Below are 27,915 nucleotides of genomic sequence, written 5' to 3' on the forward strand. Positions count from 1 at the left end.
CTGAATCAAGTCGGCGCTAAACACGCCCCGCTTCAAAAATGGATTATACCTATACCCAGCTATACCCTCGCCTACCCTCGCCTACTCATACCGTTACAATCAAAGAAGCAGCCTAAGTGAGATCCACTCGCAGTTTAGCAAAGTAAGCTTTACTCAAAAACAGCTAGATCCGGCTGTAGCCTTGATCCATCTATTCTTCACGATCAATCGAAAGAGCAAAGGGGCCTAATGTGTTGAGCCACATATTTTCGATTCGCTGTGGGAGCCCAGATCTCAGCGCCAGCCGCGCCATTCATCACCCGGTACTCTGAATATGGCAACGCCCCGTTGCCAAATCAGCGAATCAGATTCTGACTGGTCAGGGCGGCTTTTGTGGCTATTTTTACACGCTGGGCGGACAGATTTAAAAATGAAGGTTAGAGCTTTACGGCAGTCCCCGCCCCTTTGTAACCCTCGCGGCATGGCCACTGTTAACATCCAGCCCACGATTGGCACATTCTTCATAGCAGCTATTACAGATGTCGGGTGCGTAAATCCTCTTCTTTTTATGTTTTTTTTTTTCTAACCGCCTCGTCAGACTGCTTGGCATTGCCACCATGCAATGTTTTCGATATTTTCTCAATTTCCCCGATGATCCTCTACTGATGAAACTTGTTGTGCGCCTTTAAAGTATTACCTCAGCATTTTATTTCCACTTACAAACTACGGCCAGGTTGCTTTTGTTTGGTAGATGTGTTGCGTCTCTTAACTTGGGGTCAGAGATTCAACGTTAGGCTTGTCATAGGGTGCTCGAGTTCCTCAAGTCGACTCTCGCTATCAACGGAGCTTATGACACGGCCGTGGTACACTGGGGTAATCCCATAGATCTATCAAACCCTAACTGGCAAGTCCATTTAATCTTACACGTTTGTAGGTGTAATCAATAATCAATTTCAACAGGAGCCTCAAGGTATGCCATATTCAAATCATCTAGGATACCTGTTGTCGCTCATGATAAGAAAGTCGATTATGATTTTTACAGTACGTATCGCTTCTCTCAGATTATCGCCCACTCACCTTATCATACAGCCTTTTATCATTCTCGTTGTACACCTATTTTTCATCCACAGAGTGTGGCTCAGTTAGTGCCTATTTCGCTGCAAGTTTGCTTGTAAACTTATAGTGTCTGGGGTAGTTCTTGGGAGGAAATTTTTGGTCCCTATTTGTCTGGTAAGCGGGATCTGGTATTGCCTGCGACTAATTGCTGAAGCATCTCGAACGTGCTAGCTTGTGTTAACGGTCGCATGTTTCGGTTCGCCATCATCTTAGAATTTGATACGCTAGCTGCTAATTTCTTGTTCACCCGTAGCGCTCGGTGTTGGTGAGTAGGCGTCATTTTTGCTTGTCGAGAATGGGTGATGAACAATTGACCTAGGTGCATATGCGGAATCGTAAGTCACGGAGTTGAGACGATCTAGTACATCATTTTTTTTCTAACTCTACTCAAGTATTCTTGCTACTCAATATGAGGACGCTGATTTCACCTTGACGGACGTAGGTCTATCATCTACGGGTTGCGACAGCCTACTAACTATTGTATCAGCGATTAACAATGGCTTCTCTGGGGTGTGCTCTCCTCGTTGATTGGAGTGTCACCGGTTGTCTGGTGTTTCTTTTTAAGGAGCAGCGCTCATCGTTCAACAAGTTTGTATTTCCGTTGAACGTTTGAATTTGGCCGTTACTGATAGATCCCGGAAAGAACCCAGCGACTCATGAAGAAGCTGATTTTCTATACAGTCAACATCGGATTGCTTACAAGGTATGTCATTATCGCTGAATTACGTATCAGTCGTGGGTTCTGAGACGAGGTGAAAGCATCTGCGATCTTGTTGTGCTGATACTGGTGAGTAACTGGCATGTTTTGTTCGTTCATGGTTTTAATGGATCGCGGTAGCTCAACATCAATTTCCATCCTTTCGATGCGTTGTATTCAATAGCAGTCTTCGAGGTTCTCGGTAATTGTAAGTTTTTGAACTGTGATCAAAAGGTGATCATCCGCTAACATAGCCTGTAGTATATTCGAACTCTTTACTTGCCTGGTATCCAAAAATTCCTTCGCACCTTCAATGCGGCATCTGAGATAATCCTAGGCTGAATTCGAGAACTATTCTCTCCGATGAGCTAAACCGGACGCGCGATCTCGATCATACAAGCATTGCGTTCCGTGCTCGTGATCACTTTTCAACAACTCAAGTGAGTTTCCCACTCATCATTGATACCAACATCTCTAATAGTAAAATCGCTTTTGTCTCCAGGTCAGTGATACCACACCGCATAGGACTACGTCCAACGTATCCCAGGTGGTCTTCGCTACCGTGAGCAAAACTGACTTGAGGAGAAGCCCAGACAAGATCTATTGACTCGATTACAGCAGGCGTATCCAGTGACCAAGAACAAGGCGAGTCTGAGGGCGGAAAGTGACTCGGAATAGAGAAACTTTATTATCAGGCTGGACACTGGATAGTTTATTTTCATTAGAAGACTTACTTTTTTTGAAATCTTTTTTTTCGAGAGAACCTTGGTTGGATACTTGTGGGAATATAGATATTTAACTGGATTGAAGTGGAAAGTGGAATGTTCGAAAAGAATGTTTACCAATTAAGTAAAATCTTGAATACGTCTTCTGATGACCCTGTTTCGGAGGTGACCCCTGAGTGCATTTCAATCCGAATCAGGAGCTCATGGGATCCTTGTACGACAACGTAAACATACTCGATGTAATAGGTGACAGACAACTGAACGAATGGCTACTTTCCTTCAAACAGTTGATTTCCGTGACATGGAAGACAAGTAAGATATAGATATAAGGTGACCTAGATATAACCTTCTCAGGGCCTTATTGATGCATTAATGAGTCGTCCGCGGCATTTTTGAATCTCGGACTGTATTGTATAGAATATATTTCACCACGTGTGAGACAAATTTGTAGTTGGTGGAAGCACGACTTGTAAAGTATCTATTGGCAAATACGGATCTACTAAAAATCTGTCAAATTAGTCTCAGTGTCTCTACAAAGCACTACGCTCGAGAGATTTCACTCCCTCTTATAATCCCACTCTTTCACCCCAACACATCCACCCAACTCCCTCCACTTCCCCATCCACCTCCCCACCCTCCCCTCCCCCATATCCACAAGCGCCTTAAAAAACTTCTCATGCACATACTCCAAATCTTGTTCCCCACCCCACCACTCCTTAACCAACATCTCCTTCTCCACCAACCCATCCTCAATCACATTCGGATTAAACCTAATTTTCTGTCTCGTTACCGGATCCACAAACGGTAAAATCATTTTGAAAAAGAGGTTGACGATGAAGGGGATTTGGATTATGAGTGTGATACCCATACGTTCAGGGTAATGATCTTGAAGAATGTTAAGGACTGTACGTGCTACAGAGAGAGATGTATTTTTGCCATTAGCAGCGAAATTGAGCATGATTGCGAGATTCCTTTTTTAAAACTCTAATAAATAAGGTGCAGTGGAGGTGAAAAGAGAGAGACGTACTCGACACCGGGAGGCATTAAATCTATACATCGTTCTAATAACCAAACAGTATAATGAATTTGTCGTGGTCCTTCTTCTGTATTTTGACGACTGGGAATCATGTAAAAAGTAGGACGACCTTTGACGTCATATCCGAATATAATGGCTTTTCCCGTCTCGCCCTATACATGCGAAATATCAGATTTGGAAAAAAACCCTCATGGGCATAAGTGTTAAACTCACTTCGATTGAAATATAATCATTCGTGATCAAATCATAAATCCCAAACTCTCTTCTCCAATTCAACGTATTCTCAAGTCTCTCAATGGCCATTTCACTTTTCCACTTCGACGCTCTCAAATACCTATCCAAAAATCTACGCGTTCAATACAAATTCAACTAGTATGAACAATCAGAAAACGCACCGCAATATACATTCATAAGACAACCAAAACTTTTCTTCCTCAACAAGTTCCGCTGTCCATTCCCTCCTCAACCTCTCACCGTCAAACCCCTCCCTCTTCCTAACCTCCTCTAATCTCTCTTTAGCCTTGTCCAAATCTTCGAATCCAGGAAGTTTGTATTCCGAGTTATTGAAATGAGAAAACACGACATCGTAATGTTCTTGTTCAATTTCTGTTAGTTTTTCTTGAGGGTTTTCAGAGTAGAGGCCGTCGGGAGGTGGGATGGGAAAGTATACTTTGTTGTTGTTGTTGTTAGACGAATCGGGAGTGGGTGAGTTTGAGGTGGAGGAGGTGGATATGGCCATGAGTTTGAGACGTGGAACACGAGGGATGGTTGAAAGAAAAAACACAGCAACAACACGTTTTTCGTAACAAAATTAAATTTGGGCGTCTTTTTCTAAGGGGCGGTGTGATGAGCTAAGAGAAGCGAGCAAGGAAGCGATAAGTAGCCCCTGAGGCCTGAGGCCTGAGAGCTGTTCTCCTGCTCAGACATATATATTACTGAAAGACGTATATATACGCGAACTCTATACCAATTATCAATAACGTATCATTCCTTTATAGAGCACCAGAACTCTTGAGAATGGCTTTACTACTCTTGAATAGATACGAGGCGAACAAGCCGACTTCGTCTACCGATTTTTTCAACTGTGATGATGATTCAAAAAGAGAATCGAGGAATTGAAGCGTTGTTTGAGGTGATGTTATTTGATGAAGTTCTGTAAAAAACCATGCCTTTGAGTTTGGGTTTCAAAAAATGCCATAATAAAAAAAAAGAATCCAAACCTGCAGCAGTATAGATAGCAGCTAAAGAAGCGCGTCTAGCATACCAAGAAAGCTTTATAACACAGTAAACAATGTTTTTTTCTCAAAAGGACTGTTTTTTGCATACCTCTGTAGACGTATCGCCAGATAGATAACACGCCTCGTCTGCGATTTTCAAAGCATGTTTAAGCCCAGGAAGTGGATCCAGCATTGGAATCTGGAGTGGCAAAGGACTAGAAGCAAGCGACGCGAATGCAGTCGATAGATGGTCCAAGACCGGTTCATTGAACATGAGTCTCTCCTCCAACATTTCCTTGACTGTAGGTTGTCGACCTTGAGACTGTGCCCGTTCCTTCATATGTTGAATGCCCTCGTCGAAGAAAAAGTTGAGCAACGAGTGTTCTGCTTTGAGACCTGCACCGAAGAGAGCAGAGATGGCAGAGTCTGAAAGGGGTGTAGCATGGGTGTCTGGAGGGGGAAGATGAAGAACAGAAAGGGCGAGAGCGTCGCGGGTGAAGCCATGGCTGCGAACGAGAGGCAACGCAGCGCGGAGCAGTTTCGACATAACCCACCGTGGGAATTTCACAATAGTTGCGATTAATCTTTACAAAACACTTATCAGCCATTGATCACCATGTCAGACTGGGGTGCGCAACTCTCCTTCGCCCTCCTCCTCGTTCGCTCACCGCATGCACAGAATCAGACAACAAGCCAGCAGTACCCAAGCCAGTCGTGCATCCCAAAAAATCAAAGTGGGAAGGCGAGGACGAAGAAGACGATGGTCCTGCCGTACGCTTTACTCAACTCACATCTCTTTCGCGTCCCAGTAAATTGATGTTTATTACACAGACCGATTGGGATGAATCTTCAGAAGAGGAAGATGACGACAAACCTGCACCTGCACCCGTCGCACCTCCGAAAAAGAAAGGCACGCTCAAACAAAAACTAGCCGAGAAAGAAGCCGAGAAAGCTCGTAGAAGAGCTGCTGGAGAAGATGACGATGTGTATGATTCAGATGAAGTCCTTGATCCTCGAGAAAAAGCACGTAGAGACAAAGAGAGGCAATTACAATCCGACATGAACAACGCCGCCGAACTATTTGGCGCTGCCGCACTAGGCGGTACGTCTCGCGCTTTCGTATCACTCTCGTGTCATTAAACTCTTTTTTTCATAGGCACATCGTCTTCCGACCTCGATCAACTCCTTTCCTTTCAACCTCGCACAAAAGAAGATTTCCAAAACCTCTCTGCCAAAATCATAGAATACGTCATCAAACGACATCAGAACAAACCTCTTTACCACTTTTTCGTAGAACATCACGTGCGAGAGCTTGCCGTTCCGCTTAAAGACGTTGAAGTCCGTAAAGCAGCATCGGGACTCACCACACTCGCCAACGAAAAACAGAGAGAACAAAGAGAAAAGGCGAGTGGTAAGAAGAAGAGTAAGGCAGCGACGAAGCCTGGTCTGGGTAATGCTAAACTTTCAAACAAGTCGGTGTTCCTTTCACTACTTGGCGATCGTATGAGCTAACGTTTATCAGGCTCGATACAACAGTATACGATGAAGCGTTAGACGACATTGGGAGTGACGGGAATGACTTTATGTAGCCGTATCTACTCGCATTAGAGGATGAATCTCACTACTTCCAGTGATCTGGCCCTCCCTGAACATATATCGGAATATTGATGCGGCGTTGTGTATAATTGTCGTTTATCAAACTTCCAAGTTCCAGGGTCTGTTCCGGATTGAAAGGATGCATTTTTTTTTTCCGATAAAAATAATAATACTTGAAAACAAAGAAGAGAGAGATAAATTAACCCAACAGTCCACCACCTATATAATGATAATTCACCAGCCATATGAAAAAAAGAAATGCAGCAGCAAAATAAAACGAACGCGAAGAAAATAAGATGATTTCCAAATTGTACTTGACACATGACATCACACAAAAAAAAAGTTTGTTCAAATTAAATGAAAACATAAAAGCAAAAAAAAAAAAACCTAAAGAAAGAGTCCCAAATAAAAAAACTTAATGAACAACCTTCGCAAAATGCGAAAAAAATCAGAATCCCAAATCGAGTTGCGATGTAACTCCATCAGTCTCCGATTATGAATTGCATTGACAGTCATCGGGCCGTCGGGAGAAGCTTTTTTCACCAGACCTGATTAAACGACCTTCTCTTATGTGCCGCGAGCCCTGAGTCACTTGAGGGTGGTGGTTCGGGAATTGGACATATCGTCATTTGACATTTTTTCGCTTGTGTCAGGTGTTCTTGCACATCGTCCTGATGCTCGTCCCAGACGGAGTTGGTTTGCGATTAAGTGTGGCGATTGGAATGAAAAAGTTGCTACGAGCTGTCGCAGCCGTCTTCATTATTCTCATCTTCATCATCTACACCATCACCAATAAACTTTCCTTCACCGCCCTTCCACTCCCGTTCCCAAAGCGGCACACATGTCGTTTCAAGTGCAGGATGTCCAGCCGATAACGCCATCTTAGCCCGTTGCAATCTCGTTAAAAGAGCCGAACGCTCGTTAATAAGATCATGAATGTATTCGATGGCTGAAAAAACCCCAATCAGCGAACATCTCTAGTTGATGAGTATGGATAAAACATACTTTTCGACAAGACAACGTTTTCACTTCGTGGACCTGCACGACCATCCATCTTATCACCATCCCCACCTCCATCCCTCCTCTTCCGTTTCGATCTCGACGATTTCCCAGACGATCCCGACTCCAACTGACTCATCCTAACTTCCCCCTCCTCCTCTTCTCTTATAGCATCTCTCAACGCAGGAACAGTATCACACAAAGCTTCATACCCCCTTCTAATATTCGCACGTCGTTTCTGTTCAGATTGAATATGATTCGCTTTTTTCTGTGAAGGTGACAATAACGATTGTTTAGCAAGTGATGCGACGGATGGTGTAGTGGATGGAGAAGGTTTGCGGCGTTTCACAGTGTGAGTAACAGAAGATCGCTTCGCTGTAGGCGATGACGCGCGTCGATGCCGTGAGAGAGATTGATGAAGTTGTGCCTGAGGAAGCTGAATACTATGCGATAACGTTTGATCTGGGAAATTAAAAGGAGGATGTGGACTCGCAGGCGTAGTCGTCGTCGACGTTTCCGAAGACGAAGCTAATTGCGAACGAAAGTCGTGTGTGTGAGGTGAGAGTGACAACGCAGGCTGTTGGAGATGTGATTTCGGATTGAGAAACGGAAAAGTTTCGCATCTGGAACGATGGGATCCATAGTCATTTGAATGTTGAAGGTGTGGTTGGTTGGGATTGGACTCTTGCAGTTGCTGCGAGAAAGAGTCCCAACGCCCTGACATAAGATCCTTAGTAGCCTTGGCTAGGGCCTGCGATGAGCGGGGAAAGATGTCGCCGTCGTCGGGTTGGTTGGGGCCGTTGAGCATAGCCCATTCAGTCGGTGAGAGATCAGTGTAGTCCATGGAGGAGAGAAAGGCCTGAAAGGCATGCGACTCTTGGGGCGAGAGGAGGTCCATGATGTCGACACCGGCAAATCGAGAACATGTGATTCCTATATATGTCTCACCAGTGGCTGTGCCCGGCCTGTGTTGTCCCCCGTCTCACACCACATGGCTCTCTGCACTCAGCCAAAGGTTACTCTACCATCATGTCACCCTGGATATACCACATCCGCCCAACTGGGTAACCCAAACGGTAGCCACACGATATACCGCCCAAGCATATGGATGTGCCCAGAGACCCCTTGGCAGCTCCGCGAATACACACCTCTGTCTCAAGGGAAACCGAAACCCTCCGGACCCACGACGCTGCGCAATTATCTCCGCACCTAGATCTTCGTAAACGCAAATATATATATACATTATACATAGCTATCCTCAACGAATTTCAAAATCATTTATCGCCTTTCCTTCACAAAGAAATGCAGGTACATAAAGCTCCCAATAGTAAACACAGCAAAGAAAATTCCGAGTAGCGAGATGTTTGGCCACCAATACGACTAAGGGCACTTTAACATCTAGTCAGAGCAAAGTCGAAACACTCACCTGGGCTCGAAGTCCAAAAGTCGACAAAATAGTTGCAGCAGGTACATCCAACTCGACGCCATACTTGACTTCCTTCAATTGCAGGTATCGTAGCTCGTTCACAGCAAGAGACTCGAATGCGGCATGGAAGAACGAGATCGTGTGCAGCCATCTGAACGCCACCGGAACCGTATCACGGTTGATGAGTAAACCAGTGAACATAAGGCTAGGCGATCACCGATCTTCAGGATACCTATATTCATGCAGCGGAAACCGGCAACTTACTTGAACAGCATGACCAATGTTCCAACCAAGCTCGCCACGCTGATGCTGTCAAACACGATAGAGAGCAGTAAAACAACACTCGCTGTAGTAAGGTTAAAGAGGACCAATGCAAGTAGGAACTTCCAAAAGCCGGCGACAGTAGGTACAAGCCCAACAAGGCCATACACGATACCACCAAACATAAGAGGGGGAACAAGTCGGAGGGGGAGGATATCGAATAAGATCTATGTTTCTCATGATTAGCCGACAAGTAGCCGCGGCGCCGCGAAACAATCACCTTCGATGAAAAGTATGTGAATGTAGAGTAGTAACCATTCGAGCTGTGAACTCAGCTCAAGACCACATACACGACAATCATATCATCACCACCTACCGCTCGCGCATGAATAAGATCCGCTCATTTGCAAACAGACCAAGACTTGACAAGCAAGAGAATCCAAATAGAGCTAAAGTGAAAAAAAAGAGTCCAAGACGGTTTTGGAAGCCAGCGATGTCGTTGCTAGGATCTTCCTGAGAAATGATGGTCAAGCAACAAATGACAACACCTACGTGATATTATGGTAGAACAGTCCACAAAGCACTGTAGTCGCAAAAAGACGGCCCATGATCAGTCAAGCCATCATCAACTCCACGCAAACACTCACCTGCTAGTCCAATTGCGGACAAGTAATGGGCGGCCAGCAACGCAGGGTCACGATACAAGTTCTTGAATGCTCTCCCACTCAAAATTCTGAATTGAGTACCCCAAGATGCTCTCTTGCGTCCACGCAACAATGACGTTTCCTCCGCAACATCTGGCAGTTGCCTACTCGCAGAATCACGGGTAGTTGCCAGCGACGCCTGTCGAGCAATTTCTTCTCCCTCAGCTTTGATATCCGCAGCTATCGTGCTATCAACATATGACTGTACGAGTGAAGCCAGTTTCGGCGTAATCGAAGCATCCGGGCCACGATTTGAAGCAAAAGAACTGACAGCATTGACAATCTGGGACGTCTTCTTCCGTAGATAATCGCCCGTGGAGGAGACAACAGATTCATCAGTGTCCTCTGGTATACCATTGGCGGATATGTTGGACCGAACCGATAAGGCAGCGGAGTGAGGAGCTACAGGAAGACCTTGTTCTTCATCGCCAGCTGGAGACGTAGCAGAAGATGAGGCAAGCACGCTAGATCGGCTGTTCCCATTGTCTTTGCGTTCCATGCTAGCTTGCATCGTCAGGTCAACTTTAAAACTGTTGAGTTTTCTGTATCGTAGATTCACGCGATCACTCACTGAGATAATCGGCGATGTTGAACCCGGTTGGGCAAGGGTAGCCGATCGATGTAAAGTATTCCGGGCACTTTGAGTATGCACCAGAATAAACTAGTTTACCGGCACCCAGAACCACAAGTTGGTCGAATAATGCGACGATGTTGCTACGGGGTTGATGGATAGTGAACACAACTGTCCGGTTGTAATCGCGGGCAAGGGAAACCAAGCACTCAACAACGTTGAATGCGTTAAAGGAGTCCAGTCCTGCGGAGAGTCACCAACCGATCAAGTGTCGCAAGAGCCGGAAAGATTACTCACCACTCGTAGGTTCGTCCAAAAACAAAATAGACGGGCTTGTGACAAGCTCGCATGCAATTGAAACACGACGTTTTTCACCCCCAGATATCGAACGCGTTCCTAAAACCGCGGGATGAGATGCGCATCGTAGTCAGGATATAACACATACCAGAATCACCGATTCTTGAATCCCTGATATCGAGTATACCTAGCTCATTCATGGTCTCCAAGGTCCGAAATTTTTTCGCCTCGAAACTCATGTCCCTCGGCAACCTCAGTAGTGCGCTGTACAAGACTGTCTCGTAGACAGTCAACGTAGACATCAAAGTATCCTCTTGGTCAACAAAACCCGCAACCTTCTTGAATTCACTGTCCTTCACCTCCCGCCCATTCACTAACATGGAGCCAGTAACAACACCTCGCTTGTTCTTGCGTGCAAGAATGTCAAGGAAGGTCGACTTTCCTGCACCAGACGCTCCCATGATGGCCATGACCTGCCCTGATTTGACATTACCTGATATATTGTCGATGATGGTACGATCACCAAGGGAATATGATATTCCAGAGAAATAGAGGGAAGTAGGAACATGGTCCGACATTAGTTTCGCAGTTTCTGCCTCTGGAAGACGGATCTTTCCAAAATCGCCCCCCTTCCCTATGCGACCAGCATACCAGAGGACTACGTGGGGTATTCAATATAAACGCTGTATACTTGATTGCGAACCACTGACCAGCTGAAGAAAGTAACACGATGACGATCGCCCCCGAGGAACTGAGTGCAAGCCAGAGATTATTTCTCGGTTTGGGGGGTCGCTACCGGCCATGAGCGCCTTCACTTTATTGTCACTCAACGTCCAGACTTACCACATATCCTGGGACTTGGGAGTAATGAAGACATTCTCCTCCCTCGCATTGCAACGTGATGTAGCTATCACCAAATACACTGTCGATGAGATCGTTCATAGCCGGCTCTTCAAACTTGCAGCCGTTGCCAGTCTTGCAGCTGAACTGAGCCGGACCCCGTATTTCTTCCTTCAAGAAATCGCCAATATCTGGGCGAGTTGTCACCGATGACCTGTGTATCGAAAAACCTATTACGCACCAATACTACCAGACTCGCCACATAAGAAACGACCGGTAACGCAGCTACATTTGATTTTATCACATGCATATATTGTTGTATTCGTGTCGTAACCTGGCTGTGTTTCCGAGGTGCATCCCTCCAACGCACAATAGAAGGATTCGACCTCTGCAGTCCAGAACTGGAAGGAACAGGTTGAGTCTTGACGATCACAGCTAAATGTCACTTGTGGCGGACGGTCTGGAAGCATATCGAGTATTTTTCTGTCTGGACGGAGGGCTTAGGCGAGAAGATGCATGGAATGGAACAGACATACTGGTCACATTGCACATTTGATGATTACTGAAAACCGTTTCTCCACCCTTATAACAAGTCATGTTTCCGCCGTTGTCACCGTCAAGAAGCGATGAAACTTCAGGAATGGGAAAGCCGGCGCAAGCATTGTCGTTCTGACACACTGATATCGCGAATCAATTGACGCATAACGAGATACTCATGCGAAAACGCACCATTGCAATTGACGCCTCCCCAGCCATCCTTGCACTGGCATGATTCTCCTTCTCTTCTGGGTCTTCGGTGGTCACGATCCGCAAGGGAATCGCACTCTAAAAGCTACATCAGTTACGAAGTTAGACACAAGCGAAAAATGCACACGAGGAGTAAGACAATCGATGCCGGACCAGCCGGGAGGGCATTCACACTGGCCATTAAACTTGTTGCACTGTCCATATTGGCCGCAAGTAAATGCCGGAAGCAGACAATTGAAACAAGGTGGGCATCTTCCTGATGACGTAGACACATTCAGAGCATGATCAGACCTTCTTGCAACGAGATACACACCAGGCGCAAGCGCATAATCCAGTGACAACGCCTGCAGGCATAGTTATGAGTGGTCTGGCATAAGTTTCCGCAGCCACTCACGGTCGGAAGTGAAGTCCCGTTGTCCAGCTGGCGATCAAGGACGGATTGATTCCGCTGCGCAGTAACCCAAGTCGACGATAGTATGAGTAGAAGCAAGGACCAAGGCATGGTCCTCAACGCGTTTGGCGTCAGAAACGACATTGTCGCCGGTGAAGAAACGAACGTCGACCACCCATTGGGCGTAGTGACCCGGGTGTGACGTAGAATTCGGTCGAGCGGGATACACGGACAAACAAACGCGCTATGATCTCTCTCCTCGATGTCGGTTTCTTCGCGCTTAGCTGGGCCTATGTATTACTAGCACCGTACACAAAAGTCGAAGAAAGTTTCAATATACAAGCCGTTCATGACTTCTTGTCGTACGGCCTGTTGCCCGATGATTTGAGCCATGTGAGCCCAACGCCACGCATTAAACTTGAACAATGCTCATCTGCAAGCAGTTTGACCATTTCACTTTCTCAGGCGCTGTTCCCCGAACGTTCCTTGGAAGTGCTGTGCTTGCTTCTACTGCAAACCCATTCATCATTATAGCCGCATACCTCAATTTGATCTCTTCAAAGGCTGACCTCCAACTCATCGGTTCGATTTTTGTTATTTTTGTAAAAGTCCCTTTTCCTGAGCAGCTTTTACAGTTCGACTTGTTCTTGCGACATGCAACGCTATCTCATTGGTTGTCATCCGGAAGGCAGTGTCAAATCGTTTCGGGTCAGGGACTGCTTCATGCTTCACTTTGCTCACATGTAGCCAATTCCACCTCCTTTTTTGGATGGGTAGAACGCTGCCAAATATGTTTGCTATGCCATTGAGTATGTTTCTATTCATTCTTTCCTTGGAACAATCTAACGTAATTTTTGTATTTGACATTGCGCAGTCAACCTGGCTTTCGCTTATGCCTCAATGTACAACAGCAGCCGCTATTCGATCCGGCTTTCCGAGAAATCTTGGAAACTAGCTTTTTGGTGTCTAGCTTTTTCGACTGTCGTACTCCGCGTGGAGTTAGTTCTTCTCTGGGTGCCTTTCTTACTTCAGGCATTAGTCCAGGGCCGTATTTCATTTTATACCATTATCTCGACGAATCTCCTAGCTGGCATCACAGCTGCAGGTAAGCCCGCGAAACTCCACTGACGTATCGATGACTGAGCAGTTGCATCTAGTGGCATCATTTATCTTTGATTCCTTCTTTTGGCAAAAGGATGTTCTGCCTGAATTAACATCATTCATTTTCAACGTCGCCCAAGGTCAAAGCTCCAACTGGGGGGTGAGTCCTTGAACATCATATAATCCGGACTCGACCTGCTGACCTTTGCACGAAACAGGTTTCCCCCTTCTTGGACTACTTCAAGATTCATCTCCCTAAATTGCTCATGACCGGTCTTCCTTTGGCATTTGTGGGCTTACTTACAGATTCGCGAATCATCCCGATTCTCTTTCCCTTCATCATTTATACTGCACTCATCAGCAACTTGGGTCACAAGGAATGGCGGTTCATAATTTACACGGTACCCGCCTTCAATGTCGCCGCCGCTTCCGGTTTAAGATACCTGTACGTTACTGGTTCCTAATTTCCGAATGATGCTCCTGAATAACCCGACCTTCCTCCCCAGGTTCACGAGGCGCAAAACGACCATATTTGGCCCAATCTCGTTTATAACTGCCCTGGGCTTTCTGGCGGCGAACTTTGGATTGACCGGTCTTCTCGTCCATATATCCATGCACAATTATCCAGGCGGTGAGGCTGTTGCTGCTTTCCATCAACTCGTTCCTGCCACCACGTTGCGTAAGTTGATTTTTGTATTATTAAATTCCATTCTCATTCCATCACAATAATGATAGCTCCACCCCACGTACACATCTGTAACCTCGCTGCGCAGTCGGGGACTACTCTTTTCCAACACCTCAATTCTCCGCCCTACCATTCGGCCCTATATCTGTGGCCTAATAGTGTGCCTCCCACGACCCCCTGGATTTATAACAAAACTGAGAATCTCACACTATCCGAACTCTCTCGGTCGCCTCATTTCACTCACATTATCTCTGAACAGCCTCCCACCAGCCCAGAAATCGCTGGTCATTGGAATTTAATGAAGGCTATACCAGCCTTTGATCGCGTTGTGTTAGACAAGGAATTGCTGACCCATAAACGTTGGGAGTTGCCCCGAAGAATCTTTGATTTGATCAGAATTGTTGAGAAGGACCAGTTGTGGATATATGAACGCAAATAGCTGCTTATGGACTAGTATACCTAATTTTCATATCATTTGTCTTGCTGTTTTTGTTGCATCGCGTGGCATTTCAAACCCCGAGGCGATTTTGAGAATATGTCCCCAAAATATTGAACGCGATGTTCGACTTCGATCATCAACGTCAATCTTCTTCGAGAATTCACCGCCTTGTGGCAACGTTTTCGGTGACCGACTGATTTGGCTGATTCATTGCTTGCCCCAAGACACAATGACGCAAGGGCAACGGTTTTATTTTCAGTCAAGTACGGGTGTAAATTTCCCAAATTAACTGGCCTAAACGTGGAAGGCAATGCGTTTCGGCAGTGTATTGGGGAGATCAGCTGGGCTTACGCTCATGGCATCAGATAGAAGAACCTGTCAAAAGTGTGGTACCCGCTCAATGTTTTTTACACGCCGAGGCTAGTAAAGCCAAGAAGGATAAATGGGTGAAACAGTACCCGACAAGCTCTTATTGGTACAATAGTCACCTCTCCAACTTATACATAGCAAGTCCGAAGGGATCACTATTGACGAGACTTGGGTTTTGGGTTTCGCCTGTAGCTTCTTCCATAATCATTCGAAATGAATCTGAAACGCCAGTTGCAGGTACCGGCGTGGAAATTGACCAATCAGAATACAGCTTTCAGAATGGAAGATGCACCGATTTTCTCTATGAAGCACACTCAGGGTAGATGGATGATTGTGGCGTGTTGCAACAAGTGGAGAATACAAGCCTGGTCTCAGGGTAGAGTAAACTTTTTTTTGCTCGTTCCCGAGTCGAAAGCAGTCGGGATGCATACATGGTAGCTAGGAAGGTTTGAGAAGTAATCTCTCACCGTACTCCATTAAGGTTGACTCGGGATCCTGAGTGTACAGCACCTTGAAAACAACACGGGGTTGCAGTCTTGTCATCAAAAAAGAGTGAATCTTGAATTGGTCAAGCCGAGCAGAAAGGAGTAACAATAAATATGCATCACGTACATGTTCTAGGATTCCAGACCTTCTCCCGGCCTCGTTGTTATTGGACTGTTATACCTACGAAGGTCCTGGATGAGCGACCAAACTTGGCACACTGAAGTTTGTCGGGCAAACGTCGGGCCACGTCTCGACGAGAGTTGAGCCGTTGGGTTCGATCCTCGTCAGACGGCGATTTTAGCGTACAGGTTGTTCACCCCATGGCGCGGGTACCGAAGTATCAAAGTCCCAACACAATAGAGGACGGAAGATCTGTATCGGTCGCCGGAATGGCATATACTTACACAAACTCCCATTGCCTTCACATGGCTCTGTCCCGCCGTCCGCGATAGCTGTTCTTTTGACGATTATTAAGAGATCCAGAAGCAGCAACGAGCAAGACAATGTTTCATTTACAACCTCCCATTGAGTACGATTGGAAAAGCGTAAGCCCAGATAAGTTCAAAAATGGCGTCTTCGAGCGAGCCGGTTGCTTTAGCTCGTCCTGCTGCTCGAGGAATAGATTCCAATATTCATATAACCATTGATTCTATATCATGACTCTGGTTCGCGAACAGATAAACGAAGGAATATAATACCTATGAAACGTCTTTCTTTGGACGCTGTCCAAAGATACCGGTCCCTACACGAACAATATCGCTGCCAGCCTTAATCGCTGCCTCGAAGTCGCCTGACATACCCATGCTAAGTGTAAGTTTCCCCGACGCCTCATGACCCCATGAGTGACCAGTCTGCTCCGCATTGTCAATCAGAAACTCCTTCAGACGATCACGGGTCTCTTTGAGCCTCTCGAAATCTGCATTTTTCTCCGTCTCCGAGGCGTTGAGAGATTGTTCTAGAGCTCCGATAGTCATGAGACCTTCAAAGCGGAGTCGCGGACACTTGGTCACAACGTGGACCACAAGTTGAGCGAGCTCCGACGTCCCGACATGGGTATCTGGCCCTAGCGGTGGCAAGCCTGACTTGCTTTCCTCACCAGAGGTATTTACTTGCACGAGGACGCGGAGGGTTCTATCCTCCGATATAGCTTTGTTAAGAGCAGATGCGGTTTTTGCAAATGCCAGAGTTTGAACGCAATACAGGTTGGGAATCGCTGCAATGGAAATTAGATTTTCTGTTAGATATATAAGGAGAGCGACACACACGCCAGAATTTTCGCCTTGTTAGACTGAAGAGCTCCAATAAAGTGCCATCGGATATCGCGAGGAAGCTATTCATTAGAGTTAAAGAGCATTCAGTTGAATGTGAAATCCATTCACATACGATCGCGGCCTTGTCAACAAGTTCCTGAACATAATTCTCGCCGAAGTCATGATGGCGCTGTTTGTAACACGCCATGATATCAGAGGCCGGTTTATACTTCGATACAGCGATCAGAGTTGGTGTAGTACCAGAAGATGCTCTTCTGACCCGATCCCGAATCTCCGCAAGTGCGCTTTCGAGCTCTTCGGCACGTTCGATCGCAGGCTGAAGAGGCGATGGGTCTATTGAGGACATATATCGAAGACTTGCTGCCGGGGAGCGTAGACGATGAGCCAAAAGTTTTGGAAAGTACACTGCGCGAGGGCAAAACATTAACGTAACACGCCCGGGTCTGCTGGAAGATTGCTTATTAATCAATGAGTCTATTTACTAATGCAGATTTTGCGTCGATGGGTCGCGGCCCGCATCTTCATCATGCAAATACTGGGAAGATCAGACCTAAACCTCTCGTCTTCGTATTTTGCCCAATTTAATGACCGAGTGGTATCCTTTCGTGAACTGTTTAAAGGGCAGGAGCTGTTTTGGAACCACCTTCGAATCTGATTCGTCGCTTAGCTTCATTTTCACTTACGGCTGACTTACCCCCGATTTATCTCTGATGGTGGTATAGAACAGTTGAAGGGCTTGTGCTAGAATTTGCCCGGAAATTGGATACTTACACTAACAGTGAGAAACTGATACTCAGAAACTTTATCCCCTGCGATTCTTGGACCGACCGTCTCAAACGATTCAATCATCCGCGGAGAAAATTCGTGTCTGCTAGATACATTGTACGACCGTGATGAACTTTTGCTACTCCCATGCTGCTTTGCTGATGAACTTCGCTGCTTTTCCAAGGTCAGGGTCCGCCGTATTCACAATCCCATCCGTGAAAAAAGGAACCGATTCGATCTAACTCGCTCCACTTGAGATCTGAACGACATCATAATGGTTGGGTTGGCTGGAGATACCAACCGGATTCTGATCAATATTAAATGGTCTCAGATTCTCCGGTGACTTTTCAGATCTTGCATGGAGGCGAATGGACATATGAACCTTCAAGCTGGCGTCCTGTAAATGAAAGGACCCTTCAACCCCGTTTTATATAGGAAACAGCTTTATGAGCCGTTTCATGCTGTTCTTAACTTCTTCTAGCTGGTTATAAGCTGCCAGCGGCTCCTTCCAGCAGCTCCTCGCCCCCCGTGAGCCTTCTCCAACAACCTATCATCGGTTCAGATTTTTAGCTCACTGATAGATGGAACGCGAATCAGAAGAAAGTATGTTGAACACATCATTGGCGGCAAACGCGTCTAATTGAATCCCACCATCTGTCAGGACCGGCGGTGACGAAGCATGAGAAATCCCTCACATATACAACTACTGACCAGATTCTGAATCACTCTGATGCCAGCTCCTTCCATGTGACGGCGGTCCCTTCTACAGATTCTACCATCGAAACAGATAGGCAACTCTTCTTCGATGAGGCCACATACTATGGTTATTGCTCTACTCGAAACGGTGGCTACATGAGCCAGGATTCGAATGGTACGCCCTCTCTCTTTTCGATCGAGGTATGCCTCACATGAGGCATAGATTTTCCATCAATCATGTCCCAGCAAAGCATGTTGCAAACGCCAGACTTGGAACCAATGCCAAACTCGACCCAATCGGGCGCCTCGCTCGAGTTACTGACACCTCGTAAGTTGTGCATGACCTATGTTTCAACATCTGAAATTCAAATCATGATAGTGAACACACACTCTGTCCGTAATGGTTCTAGTGTCTATGGCACAACGGGTATTTCTCCCTACATGGAAAGGTTCAACTTCGGAGACCCGAACCAAATATCTTCTTACCTCGGCGATCATTCCTATCAGATGAGACAGAAGGAAGCCCCAGCAGGGCTCTTTCAAACTAAGCAAAACGAAGCTGAGAGCTTAGAGAATATTGGCGGGGATCTACAGTCTCTTCCCCAATTTCCAGAGGCTCATGGCGGAGAGTCTCGCGACGCCTGTCAAATCGAGGAACAAGATTCAAGTCTGGCCGCCCCAAGCAGCGCCTCCTTGGGGAACAACGATTTCGCTTGCACTGCATCCTCAAGCTGGCCATCCCATGATGGACATGTAACGAGTCCGGGAGCAGCTCAGTATCCTCGGAATTTCGACTCGCCTGATGATATTTTCCAATCTTTGTATCTCTCTTACATGTGGAATCCACCCTCCAAAAGTGTGGGTGACTCTCCCGTGTCGACATCGTTGCTGTCTCGCAAACCGCTATCGCCACGCGGCATTGGACATATCACGACACCAGAAAAGCGTCAACGAAAGAGCTCAGCCGTCCGAGGCCTCTCCACCGAGTCATTTCAGCCGTCTGGTATAGTGGATACGATGTTCGAAAAGTGTAGAGGGAAGTCGACGGCCCTTTGTCTCCAAACGCTTGACGAAGAGATCATTAAGAAAGAGGGTGCTTCTGCAGCTCAACGTGAAGCCGCAGACTGTCGCAGAAAACGGGAAAGGAGATTCAAATGTAGGATTTGTGGTGATACTTTAACATCTTCACAAAATTTGAAGAGTAAGTCTTCCAAAACATCTACCCTCACGCTTGCGGTTCAAATACGCACAGACCATACGAACTCTCATACAGGAAACAAGCCGTACAAGTGCGAATACTGTCAGGACAAAAATTTCCGGCATTTGAGGTCGCTCAGTCGACACGTGAAAAAGAAACACAGTTGAGAGTGAGTCCAAGGAGTAAAAACGAGCATTTCGAGCGATTTAGCTTACCGCGCTGTTATACAGGACAAAGACGGTAAGGAGGATCCCAAGTATTGGAGCGAAATGCCGTCGCCTGATTTGCAAAATTATATCTCATCGTACATATTCTGTAGTTCTCTTTACCAATAGGAATCGCATTTCAGTGAGATTAATTCGAAAGGCCGTTCGTCGTATGTGCCCGCTTTGTGTCCGCTTTGCTGTTACCTCTAACTATAGGTCCCTAACGGACTTAGGATACCGTCCATACCCACGGTTCCACGGACCATGCGACGGTCCCTGCCCACGAATTCGCTGGAGTTGCGAAGCCATATCTGAAAGTAATGTTAATTTATCTCGAGCAAGCGTTCGATGGAGCAATTCGGCCCGCCGTAGTACGGCATTGCATGATCAACGCCAATGCCGATGCCGAACATCGTCCCTTAGTTCATCGTTCGTTGCAACATGCATGCAAGGGGCGAGCAACAGGCTGGCGGTAAAAAGCCTGATCAAACAATTATCTGATGACAGGCCTAACACATTGTACATACAAATAGATCTTAGATTTTGGTGATCATTGATCATTGCTGATCATGAGGGGGTGAAGAGAATTGAGAGGCACGAAACCGACTCGGAATCATCACGGATGAGCATGATGGCGTCTGGTGGCGTCTAAGTATTAAATGCATTAAGTAATCGTTGATCTGGAAACACCAACAAGGAAACCTCCGAATTTCGCCTCTTCTCAAGTCTCCATGACAGCTCCTGGTCAATTCCTTACATGCATTATCGCAGTGTTCTTGATCTATGGCCGCGCTAGGGATACCGGTTTTTCAACTTGCGACACGACCTACCGAAGATCCAAAAGAAGAAATAATCTCGGAGATTCGGGATTGGATCAAAACAGCTGGTATTTCATCGGGACTGACCGTTGCGTCGAAACATAAACTTGCTTCTGATATAAAGGCATGCTATCGACAATACAAACATGGCTTTGGAGAGATTCATGTTCAAGAAGCTATCAACAAAACTACGATTGTACACGTGGAAGGATTTACTTAAGCGAAGCATTTCTGGCACCATGCTATTAGCTGTTGACTGTGAGGGTGCTCCGATGTCCATGTTAGCTGTTTATTGGACGGTTTGGCACAGCACTCTGTTGAGGTGGCCAAGGGATATAAGTTTTCGAAGCGAAGAAGTTCTGGACTTTGGAGACCATGAATGAACAGGCCTCAGAATTGGTGATACCGATGTGTTCTATATCGTGGTTACGATGCAGACCTCCCCCAGTGATATTAGGAGCGCGTTCCATACCTGATGGTGAACAATATGAGTTTGTCACAAGCCCATCTACTTTGGTTTTGGAAGAGCGTACGGGTGGTGAGTGCTAGCGATTTCAGTGGTTTGTAACAATTGACCAGTTAGTGACCTTCAGCAAGACTAGACTCGTTCTATGCGTTCGACGTTTGTTGAATGCTTAGTCTCCCTATCGAGGTTTCAATGGGCGGTTGTCTTCAACGTTCATTAGTCGAGTAACAACATTGTCGCATTATTCGACCAACTCAGTGACATGGATACTTTGCGTCGGTTGGCTACCCTTTTCTGACCGATCTTTCAATATCTTTGACTATTCTGTGAGTGATCACACGATTCTGCAGCACATATAACTCAACAACTTCTAGTTAGTCTGATGATGCAAGCTAGCATAGAATATAGAGACGATGGAACAGTCAACCCGGCGTGCCTGTTGCATCTCCGGCTAGATCTTCAACTGGCGATCATGAACGAGTTCTTCATGTAATCCCTCAATCCGTCCCCATATCTTCCCTATCCATCACATTCGCTAGTGGTGTACCCTAGTGAATCTGTTCTCTCCTCCACGAGCAAGTATCTACGAAAAAAAGCCAATGCCGTCAGTTCCTTTGCTTCATACCGTGTACAGGAATCAGCTGCACCGAAACCGACTTCACTTGTGCAATCTACATTGATAGTACGATAATTACCAATACCAAAGCCGAGGGAGAAGATGTTGCGGGACAAACTTCGCAAGCAAATGTCGGATGTTGCGGATGAGACATCATTGTTTCGTGAACGCGAGAGAGTATCTAGGAGTATACTTGGGATCTCGAATGGGAGGACATTCAAGGATTTGTATCATGACTTTGGGTTAGTGTCTGTACAATTGCTTGTCCCTGAAGGCGCTATCAGGCGAGTGTTTTCATGGAGTCAAAAAACCCTCGACTAAGTTGTTTTTTCGACCCGTAATGATATGTAATCATTCAACAGAATGTCGCGTGTTGTCATTTACTAAGTGGCCATCATTCTCATGATCAACGTCTCATCAACGACATTTTCAAAAACAGTCGTGAAGTGCTATTCCCATTTTCCTGCTTGCAGTCTGGGGCTATTTACAAGTGGTTTACAAGCGACCCAATGCTATTCTTGCGCAAGCGGTGGTGATTGTCGGCTTTGCTCGGCATCCCGTAAATCCAACCATAAATTTTATCTTATGTTCTGTAACAGCATAGGATGAGCCATTGATGCTGTTCAAAACTGTAGTATATATGGCTGCCGCTGCCTTTTTATCTTATCCTTGTTTTCTACACCCGTGAGCTTCCATATGAAGCTCTATGATTTCTTTGACTGACGGTTATCTAGCTTTGTCACTGACAGATGGGGCGCCAATCTAAGCAGGACATACCCGACTCAAGCGAGTCAACGTGGACCACATGGCAGGGTCCAGGACCATACGGTAGGTTAAGCTTCCATCATTGGTGCCAGATAGACGTCTGATTGAATCCTATCTGTCAGGAGGAGCCTTGATGGGGGAGCAAGGAGACCCTCTTACTACTTATACCGGTATGTTTCCTCTGAATTCTTCCTCCCACTCTCCTCTTTCAACAGATTCTACGACCAAACAGATGAAAAATACTCTGCCAAAGTGTCCCCCAGGCTTTTATCCATTCTGCCCTCTCCTTTTACGTCGGAAAATTATGCATCCCCCGGTTATTATACGTCCCCCGATTATCATGCTAGATACGATGGCAACATGAGCCAGATTGGGAATGGTGGGTTCTCTTCGTTCATCATCAGCAATTTCTGACTAGAAACATAGACTTTAGTGCCAGGTCCCATCTCGAGTCCCAGCATGACAGGCCTCAAACACCAGGTTTGGTGCAAGAGCTGGCAGGCTCGAGTCAAACAAACACATCGCTTCCTTTACTGACGCCCCGTAAGCTGTGTACAATTTATCTCAATATCTAACAATTGACATTACGCTGATGAACTAGCTCCCTTTTCAACTGATTATTCGTTCCATCGTCTCAATGATACAACAGGTATTTCGCCTGTTATGGAAAGGGTCAATCTCGGATTCGAGAGCAAACCACTAGCGTACCACGACTGCGCTGGTACCTCTCCGAGCAAGGGGTGGACGGTACAGGAGGAAGTCCCCCGGGCCCTCTTTCATACAGAGGCTTACAGGCTGGACGATATAAAGCCTGGATTACCATTTCTCCACCAGTTTTCGGAGATTGGGGCCAGCTATCCTTTCTTCGAACCCGGTCAGACCTTACCCCCCGCTGATATGGCGGGGACTACATCCGACTCTGGTTTTACATTCTCAGGCAGGCAATCCGATGATGGATATGTTACTGGTCTAGGCGCCACTCGGTCTCCTTCGGGTTTCGACTTATCCAATGACATTTTCTCACCTGAATATTTTTCCACTGCCCCGAGGCAACTCTCTGGAGATTTGGGTAACTCCTTCATGTCATGTCGTGGACCGTCGTCACTGCCCGACATTGGACATACGATGTTTGAACAACATGCAGAAAGGTTCTCAGCTCTTCATCTCCAGATGCCCGACGAAGGTGTTATTAAGACGGAGGGCGCTTCTGTAGCTCATCGCAATGCTGTAGACAGAAGGAGGTGGAGGCCGAGGAAGTATATCTGTAACATTTGTGGCGATGGTGTAACGTCTATGCAGAATTTGAAAAGTGAGTTTTAAATGATCAATTCTCGCATTAGTAACTCAAGTCGTGTACAGACCACATAAATTCTCATAAACAGGTACACCCATACAAGTGCAGTCATTGCCCAGAAAAACGTTACAGGCATACGCGGTCGCTCAATCGGCATATGAAGAAGGAACACCAGTCGAACGGCCAGGAGAAGGAATGAACCCGTTTACAGAAGGGAGATGCAAAAAGAATATTCTTTAAAAGAGAATAAAGCATTGTATATTAGGGCGGGGCACAACGATGATACCATCAATTTTTACAACACATGTATATGTAGAATACGATACGTGTGATTAACCCAGTATCTCTACGAATTCTAACGCTTTGTAAAGGAGTGTGGCTACGGCGGCCTTGACTTTTCTTGAACATAAGCCACTGGCTGAAATTTTACTATATCATCGGTTTCACAGCCCAGTGCTCAGTACTCAGTGCTCAGCGTTGAAGTAATCATACTAAGTTCCTAACTCTCTCGAAATAGCAAGATTCATCTCTATATTGCTCAAATCGTATACGATCTTATATATATAATTTGAAACTGGTGTAGGGGGCCGTATCGGCCCGCTGTGCACTTCGGACAACTCCAATATATTTTCCCAAGTTCTTCAGCGATGATGATACTTCGTTTTGTGTTTCAATCTGAATTATCCCCCTTCATGCCCCCCTCTATTATTTCGCCTAATTCCCGCCTAGTGTTAGCCATCTTGCCTTTTCCTTCCCCGCTCCCACCATAACCAATCAAAGAACCACTCTCCGCTGTCAAGCTACATAGATGCTACAGAGTGGACAGGGACTATCGTCACGTAATTTGGCTGTTCATCTGCAGCCGATGACGTAACAATGTTCATATCAATTTCGTGAGAAGACCGCGACAGAGTGAGTGTTTGAGTCACTTTTTACGCTGGACTGCTCAAGTAACTGTTTACATCTGAATCAAATGGACCTATCAGAACTTATAGGACGACCAGTATAGGTGCTGTAAGCTCCATGCTTGCACCTTCTGAACTGCGGCAAGCGGCGATACCAGCTCAATATTGACTCCACGATGGCATAATAAAGCACTGTCGCATCGAAGAGATGATGATCTCATGGAACAGGCAACTCACATATAATGTCGTAAATGATTCCAGGACTGTTCTCATGGCTTCTATGAGGCTATGCGAAAGATGGCTAGTTCTTTCGGTGACTGCATGGAACTGGGGCAATGCGTATCGCACCAATGCAATTTGGCTTTCAACTTCAACTTAAGGGTAGACTCTCTTTGCATGAAGATTTTCAGTGATCATAGTCGACTTGCAATGATGCTTCTGAATCAGCTTCGAGTTCTTCAGATTTCTCAACAACCACCTAGTTATATGATGTTTCCGGACCAATTCCGTTGTGGATCAGTCTTCGGAAATAAGCAGGAAATGATGCTTGGCGAGCTTCTTGACAACTATGCCGATGCGGTCGCCACGGATGATTTATTGAAGCGTCCAGCGCTGAACATCAGCCGAGTTACACGTGTGATTCCTTTTCAGTGATATTTTGTTCCCCATCGTCGTGCCGTATCGTGGCCACCGCTCGCAGAATGTAGCACAACGCCCAGGTCCTGCTCTCACAACACCGCCTGGAACACTTTCGGACGCTCAAGGGACCCTTAGTACCCGCGGGAACGCTCGCCCTGTGCTGTTACATCTTCTGGCTGTGTGTAGTGAGAATGCTCATAACTCGGCAAATGCCTGGAATACTAAAGACATGCATTATTGTACAGCCCTTACCTAGTCTTTGTTCTCTCCGCCCCACTTTGCTGCCAGGACAGGATAGTGGTTGTATGTCATATTCTCTTAGCAATCCGCTAGGGGGATGCACCTCCGAGTGAGTGTGACACAAAGTTCTCTAGTGGCCCGGTACCGACGACTGACTCGAAGTCTTCGCACTGTAGCCAATCATTACCTCCAGATCACGGTGTGAATAGAACCTGGCCCAAGGGCTTTCATACTGCGTTCGGCAGGAATACATCTCACCAATCTGGTAGGCATCTTACTATATACGACAATCTCACAATACTCACTCTAGCCAGCAACGAACCCTACGAACCCTACCGTCTCTTACTCTCCCGCTAATTCTTATCATCAGTTGAGCCCGGTTTACGATCCACGCTCACCCAACTGTGAGCATCATATTTCCCTGGTTTCATAATTATTTTTGCTGCTTTTGTACTCAACAGCTTGAATTGTTTTCCTTCAACAGCATTTTCCAGATCTTTTGCACAGTCATCTCAAGAGACCCTTTTTAGTAAATATTATATCCCGCTGATGCACCCATTTACTCAACTAATTATTGCATCGACAGGCCTTCAAACCAATACCCGTTTTAAGTGTGAACCGGAATACAGTCCGCGAAACCTTTCTCCGTCCTCGGCGACTAGTCAGTTCTACGCTGACGCTCACCATCTTCGAGGCTCCACACCATCCCTCGCCTCATCAGGCTCCACTCCTCCTACCGGGAGGTCGATACATATACCATTGACACCGGACCCCAACTTCCAACCAGGTAGGTCATCCTCAGGCTCTTTCACGGTCATAATTCTGAGGCGTTACAGGAAACACGCTGCCTTTGTCTCCAAACCATTATAATAATACAAAGACAAACTCACCAATGCCGTACAATGGATCCACCGGAGCGACCCCCGAACTGGGTGCTCTGCATCTCGAGGATTCTGGGTTCCCATTAGCAACGTCGGCGGGTGGACTGAGGCCCCTCGAGCGGCACTCGTCGTCAGTTTTATTAGACTCTACTTTCAACTCCCAGAATCTACAACGAACCCATCTCGACCCACTCGAATTCGAGCATGATCTCGCTGCCTTAGATGCTCATACATCCAATACCGGTAGTCTGGATGAAGAGTACAACGACATTAATATCAGTATTGTTTCCGATGATCCTAACCCTCACAATGTTCCCGTCACTGTCATGTTGGACAGCCAATCCGGTTGGAACCCTCCTCTCTCTCCGCTCCAATTTAATGCCATTCCAATGGACTATGAGTTTGATGACTCCGCTCTACAGGACGATATATATCGTGGCGTAACGATTGGACGACCAACCTGGACACTTGATGTATCCTCTCCGGTTCCATCTCCCAACATAAACGTCACTTACTCACCTCATAATGGACGCCCTGAATCCCTAACTCCGTCCTCGTCCCAAACTGTATTCCCAGGAACTTCCAATCAAACAGGGACCCCTTGCAAATACGAATCTGACCCTCAAGGAGCGCTGGAGGCGATAAGGAATGGACAGAATGATATAGTTAAAAACCCCAGGGGTGTGTCCGATCGCACACTAGAAGCGGCTCGAGCCAATCGTAAACGAGAAGCCAAGTTCTGGTGCAACATTTGCGGCAATTCACAGACGAGCAAGCAGAATCTCGACAGTGAGTTTCATTTGTTTATATGAGCCTTGGAGCCGTCTAACAACAAGCCAGATCATATTATGTCGCGACACTTGCAGCTCAAGAGGTTTGTGTGTCCTGTGCCTGGCTGTGATGCGAAGTATGGTCATGCTCGAGGCGTGAACCGCCACCTGGACAACAAACATCCAGGTCATCGTCAGGGAGGAGTGAAGGGCAAGCGTGGGCCGCCCAAGCGCACACCCACCTAATTTCTGCCGGAGTTGAATCTGACTACTTGCAGAGTACTGTAATAATGCTCTTTCTGACCAATCTGCTTCATCGTTGTTTTGTTCAATTTATTACTTCCATTTTTGTTCATCCGATAATCACTGTAGCTTTAATATATGGATTCTTCAAGGAAAAAGGGAGAGAATTTGTCCGGCTCGCCCGCGGCATTTCTGGACGCCGATCAGATGGAGCGATTAGCCTTTGATCAGTTTGCACTCGGGAACGGAGAGAAGAAAGAATTTTTTGTTGATTTTCGAGGGCAGGCGCCTGATAATCTAAGCCGTAGTTTCTGGACGGCCAAAAGAGTACAGGGCAGTGTAGAGGCAATGAGGATATGACAAGAAAGTTAATAAGATGCCTCGTGGATCAGGATTCTATAAAATGAAAAGGGGAAAGAACCGTCTTGAGAGCAGGCTCATTCTTTCAAAGCAAGAGGCA

At 46.3% G+C, this 27,915-nt stretch overlaps 11 protein-coding genes across 11 annotated transcripts; 6 read left to right on the forward strand and 5 right to left on the reverse strand.

Annotated features, from left to right (window-relative positions):
• Positions 1 to 460: 460 nt before the first annotated feature.
• Positions 461 to 2,470, forward strand: AGABI2DRAFT_116497 (hypothetical protein; the record flags this gene model as incomplete). The annotated part of the gene is made up of 20 exons (XM_006459471.1): positions 461 to 525; positions 578 to 656; positions 713 to 726; positions 785 to 852; positions 914 to 949; positions 1,003 to 1,020; positions 1,069 to 1,110; positions 1,163 to 1,209; positions 1,267 to 1,291; positions 1,349 to 1,360; positions 1,415 to 1,430; positions 1,488 to 1,533; positions 1,583 to 1,687; positions 1,739 to 1,798; positions 1,829 to 1,882; positions 1,934 to 2,000; positions 2,054 to 2,078; positions 2,130 to 2,232; positions 2,295 to 2,354; positions 2,411 to 2,470. The coding sequence occupies 20 exons, from the start codon at positions 461 to 463 to the stop codon at positions 2,468 to 2,470; spliced, it is 1,002 nt and encodes a 333-aa protein (XP_006459534.1).
• Positions 2,471 to 2,936: 466 nt separating this feature from the next.
• AGABI2DRAFT_201886 (hypothetical protein) lies at positions 2,937 to 4,292 on the reverse strand (the record flags this gene model as incomplete). Its single annotated transcript, XM_006459472.1, has 5 exons — positions 2,937 to 3,488; positions 3,545 to 3,705; positions 3,767 to 3,887; positions 3,949 to 3,986; positions 4,053 to 4,292. 5 exons carry the CDS (start codon positions 4,290 to 4,292, stop codon positions 3,074 to 3,076), a joined length of 975 nt encoding a protein of 324 aa, XP_006459535.1. The 3' UTR covers positions 2,937 to 3,073.
• A 109-nt stretch (positions 4,293 to 4,401) lies between these two features.
• AGABI2DRAFT_184196 (hypothetical protein) lies at positions 4,402 to 5,320 on the reverse strand. Its single transcript, XM_006459473.1, has 3 exons — positions 4,880 to 5,320; positions 4,774 to 4,825; positions 4,402 to 4,706 (listed from the first exon to the last, which is right to left on the reverse strand). The coding sequence occupies exons 1-3, from the start codon at positions 5,315 to 5,317 to the stop codon at positions 4,546 to 4,548; spliced, it is 651 nt and encodes a 216-aa protein (XP_006459536.1). The 5' UTR covers positions 5,318 to 5,320; the 3' UTR covers positions 4,402 to 4,545.
• A 60-nt stretch (positions 5,321 to 5,380) lies between these two features.
• AGABI2DRAFT_191484 (hypothetical protein) lies at positions 5,381 to 6,487 on the forward strand. Its single transcript, XM_006459474.1, has 5 exons — positions 5,381 to 5,399; positions 5,450 to 5,541; positions 5,602 to 5,872; positions 5,927 to 6,242; positions 6,293 to 6,487. The coding sequence occupies exons 1-5, from the start codon at positions 5,387 to 5,389 to the stop codon at positions 6,357 to 6,359; spliced, it is 759 nt and encodes a 252-aa protein (XP_006459537.1). The 5' UTR covers positions 5,381 to 5,386; the 3' UTR covers positions 6,360 to 6,487.
• Positions 6,488 to 7,100: 613 nt separating this feature from the next.
• AGABI2DRAFT_116501 (hypothetical protein) lies at positions 7,101 to 8,263 on the reverse strand (the record flags this gene model as incomplete). The annotated part of the gene is made up of 2 exons (XM_006459475.1): positions 7,101 to 7,315; positions 7,372 to 8,263. The coding sequence occupies 2 exons, from the start codon at positions 8,261 to 8,263 to the stop codon at positions 7,101 to 7,103; spliced, it is 1,107 nt and encodes a 368-aa protein (XP_006459538.1).
• Positions 8,264 to 8,643: 380 nt separating this feature from the next.
• Positions 8,644 to 12,773, reverse strand: AGABI2DRAFT_201895 (hypothetical protein; the record flags this gene model as incomplete). Its single annotated transcript, XM_006459476.1, has 18 exons — positions 12,606 to 12,773; positions 12,525 to 12,555; positions 12,339 to 12,467; positions 12,194 to 12,289; positions 12,001 to 12,141; positions 11,706 to 11,951; positions 11,468 to 11,655; positions 11,335 to 11,416; positions 10,773 to 11,282; positions 10,625 to 10,723; positions 10,324 to 10,570; positions 9,700 to 10,286; positions 9,605 to 9,635; positions 9,429 to 9,554; positions 9,333 to 9,375; positions 9,056 to 9,279; positions 8,792 to 8,996; positions 8,644 to 8,745 (listed from the first exon to the last, which is right to left on the reverse strand). Exons 1-18 carry the CDS (start codon positions 12,744 to 12,746, stop codon positions 8,644 to 8,646), a joined length of 3,228 nt encoding a protein of 1,075 aa, XP_006459539.1. The 5' UTR covers positions 12,747 to 12,773.
• Positions 12,774 to 12,848: 75 nt separating this feature from the next.
• AGABI2DRAFT_184199 (hypothetical protein) lies at positions 12,849 to 14,871 on the forward strand (the record flags this gene model as incomplete). The annotated part of the gene is made up of 8 exons (XM_006459477.1): positions 12,849 to 12,995; positions 13,046 to 13,184; positions 13,238 to 13,411; positions 13,477 to 13,707; positions 13,760 to 13,863; positions 13,922 to 14,148; positions 14,210 to 14,382; positions 14,439 to 14,871. The coding sequence occupies 8 exons, from the start codon at positions 12,849 to 12,851 to the stop codon at positions 14,825 to 14,827; spliced, it is 1,584 nt and encodes a 527-aa protein (XP_006459540.1). The 3' UTR covers positions 14,828 to 14,871.
• A 1,436-nt stretch (positions 14,872 to 16,307) lies between these two features.
• AGABI2DRAFT_184200 (hypothetical protein) lies at positions 16,308 to 17,368 on the reverse strand. Its single transcript, XM_006459478.1, has 3 exons — positions 17,066 to 17,368; positions 16,946 to 17,012; positions 16,308 to 16,895 (listed from the first exon to the last, which is right to left on the reverse strand). The coding sequence occupies exons 1-3, from the start codon at positions 17,297 to 17,299 to the stop codon at positions 16,381 to 16,383; spliced, it is 816 nt and encodes a 271-aa protein (XP_006459541.1). The 5' UTR covers positions 17,300 to 17,368; the 3' UTR covers positions 16,308 to 16,380.
• A 1,595-nt stretch (positions 17,369 to 18,963) lies between these two features.
• AGABI2DRAFT_184201 (hypothetical protein) lies at positions 18,964 to 19,779 on the forward strand (the record flags this gene model as incomplete). The annotated part of the gene is made up of 2 exons (XM_006459479.1): positions 18,964 to 19,615; positions 19,667 to 19,779. Exons 1-2 carry the CDS (start codon positions 19,249 to 19,251, stop codon positions 19,777 to 19,779), a joined length of 480 nt encoding a protein of 159 aa, XP_006459542.1. The 5' UTR covers positions 18,964 to 19,248.
• Positions 19,780 to 23,007: 3,228 nt separating this feature from the next.
• On the forward strand, positions 23,008 to 23,439 carry AGABI2DRAFT_191489 (hypothetical protein; the record flags this gene model as incomplete). Its single annotated transcript, XM_006459480.1, has 2 exons — positions 23,008 to 23,026; positions 23,085 to 23,439. A coding segment is annotated over exon 2 (291 nt), but the record flags the coding sequence as incomplete, so codon positions are not given.
• Positions 23,440 to 25,373: 1,934 nt separating this feature from the next.
• Positions 25,374 to 27,638, forward strand: AGABI2DRAFT_191490 (hypothetical protein). Its single transcript, XM_006459481.1, has 8 exons — positions 25,374 to 25,506; positions 25,567 to 25,670; positions 25,738 to 25,826; positions 25,876 to 25,965; positions 26,046 to 26,090; positions 26,148 to 26,348; positions 26,398 to 27,231; positions 27,283 to 27,638. The coding sequence occupies exons 2-8, from the start codon at positions 25,627 to 25,629 to the stop codon at positions 27,456 to 27,458; spliced, it is 1,479 nt and encodes a 492-aa protein (XP_006459544.1). The 5' UTR covers positions 25,374 to 25,506; positions 25,567 to 25,626; the 3' UTR covers positions 27,459 to 27,638.
• The last annotated feature ends 277 nt before the right edge of the window (positions 27,639 to 27,915 follow it).

This window comes from Agaricus bisporus, assembly GCF_000300575.1.
Source record: "Agaricus bisporus var. bisporus H97 unplaced genomic scaffold AGABI2scaffold_3, whole genome shotgun sequence".
Classification (NCBI taxonomy): Eukaryota; Fungi; Basidiomycota; class Agaricomycetes; order Agaricales; family Agaricaceae; genus Agaricus; species Agaricus bisporus.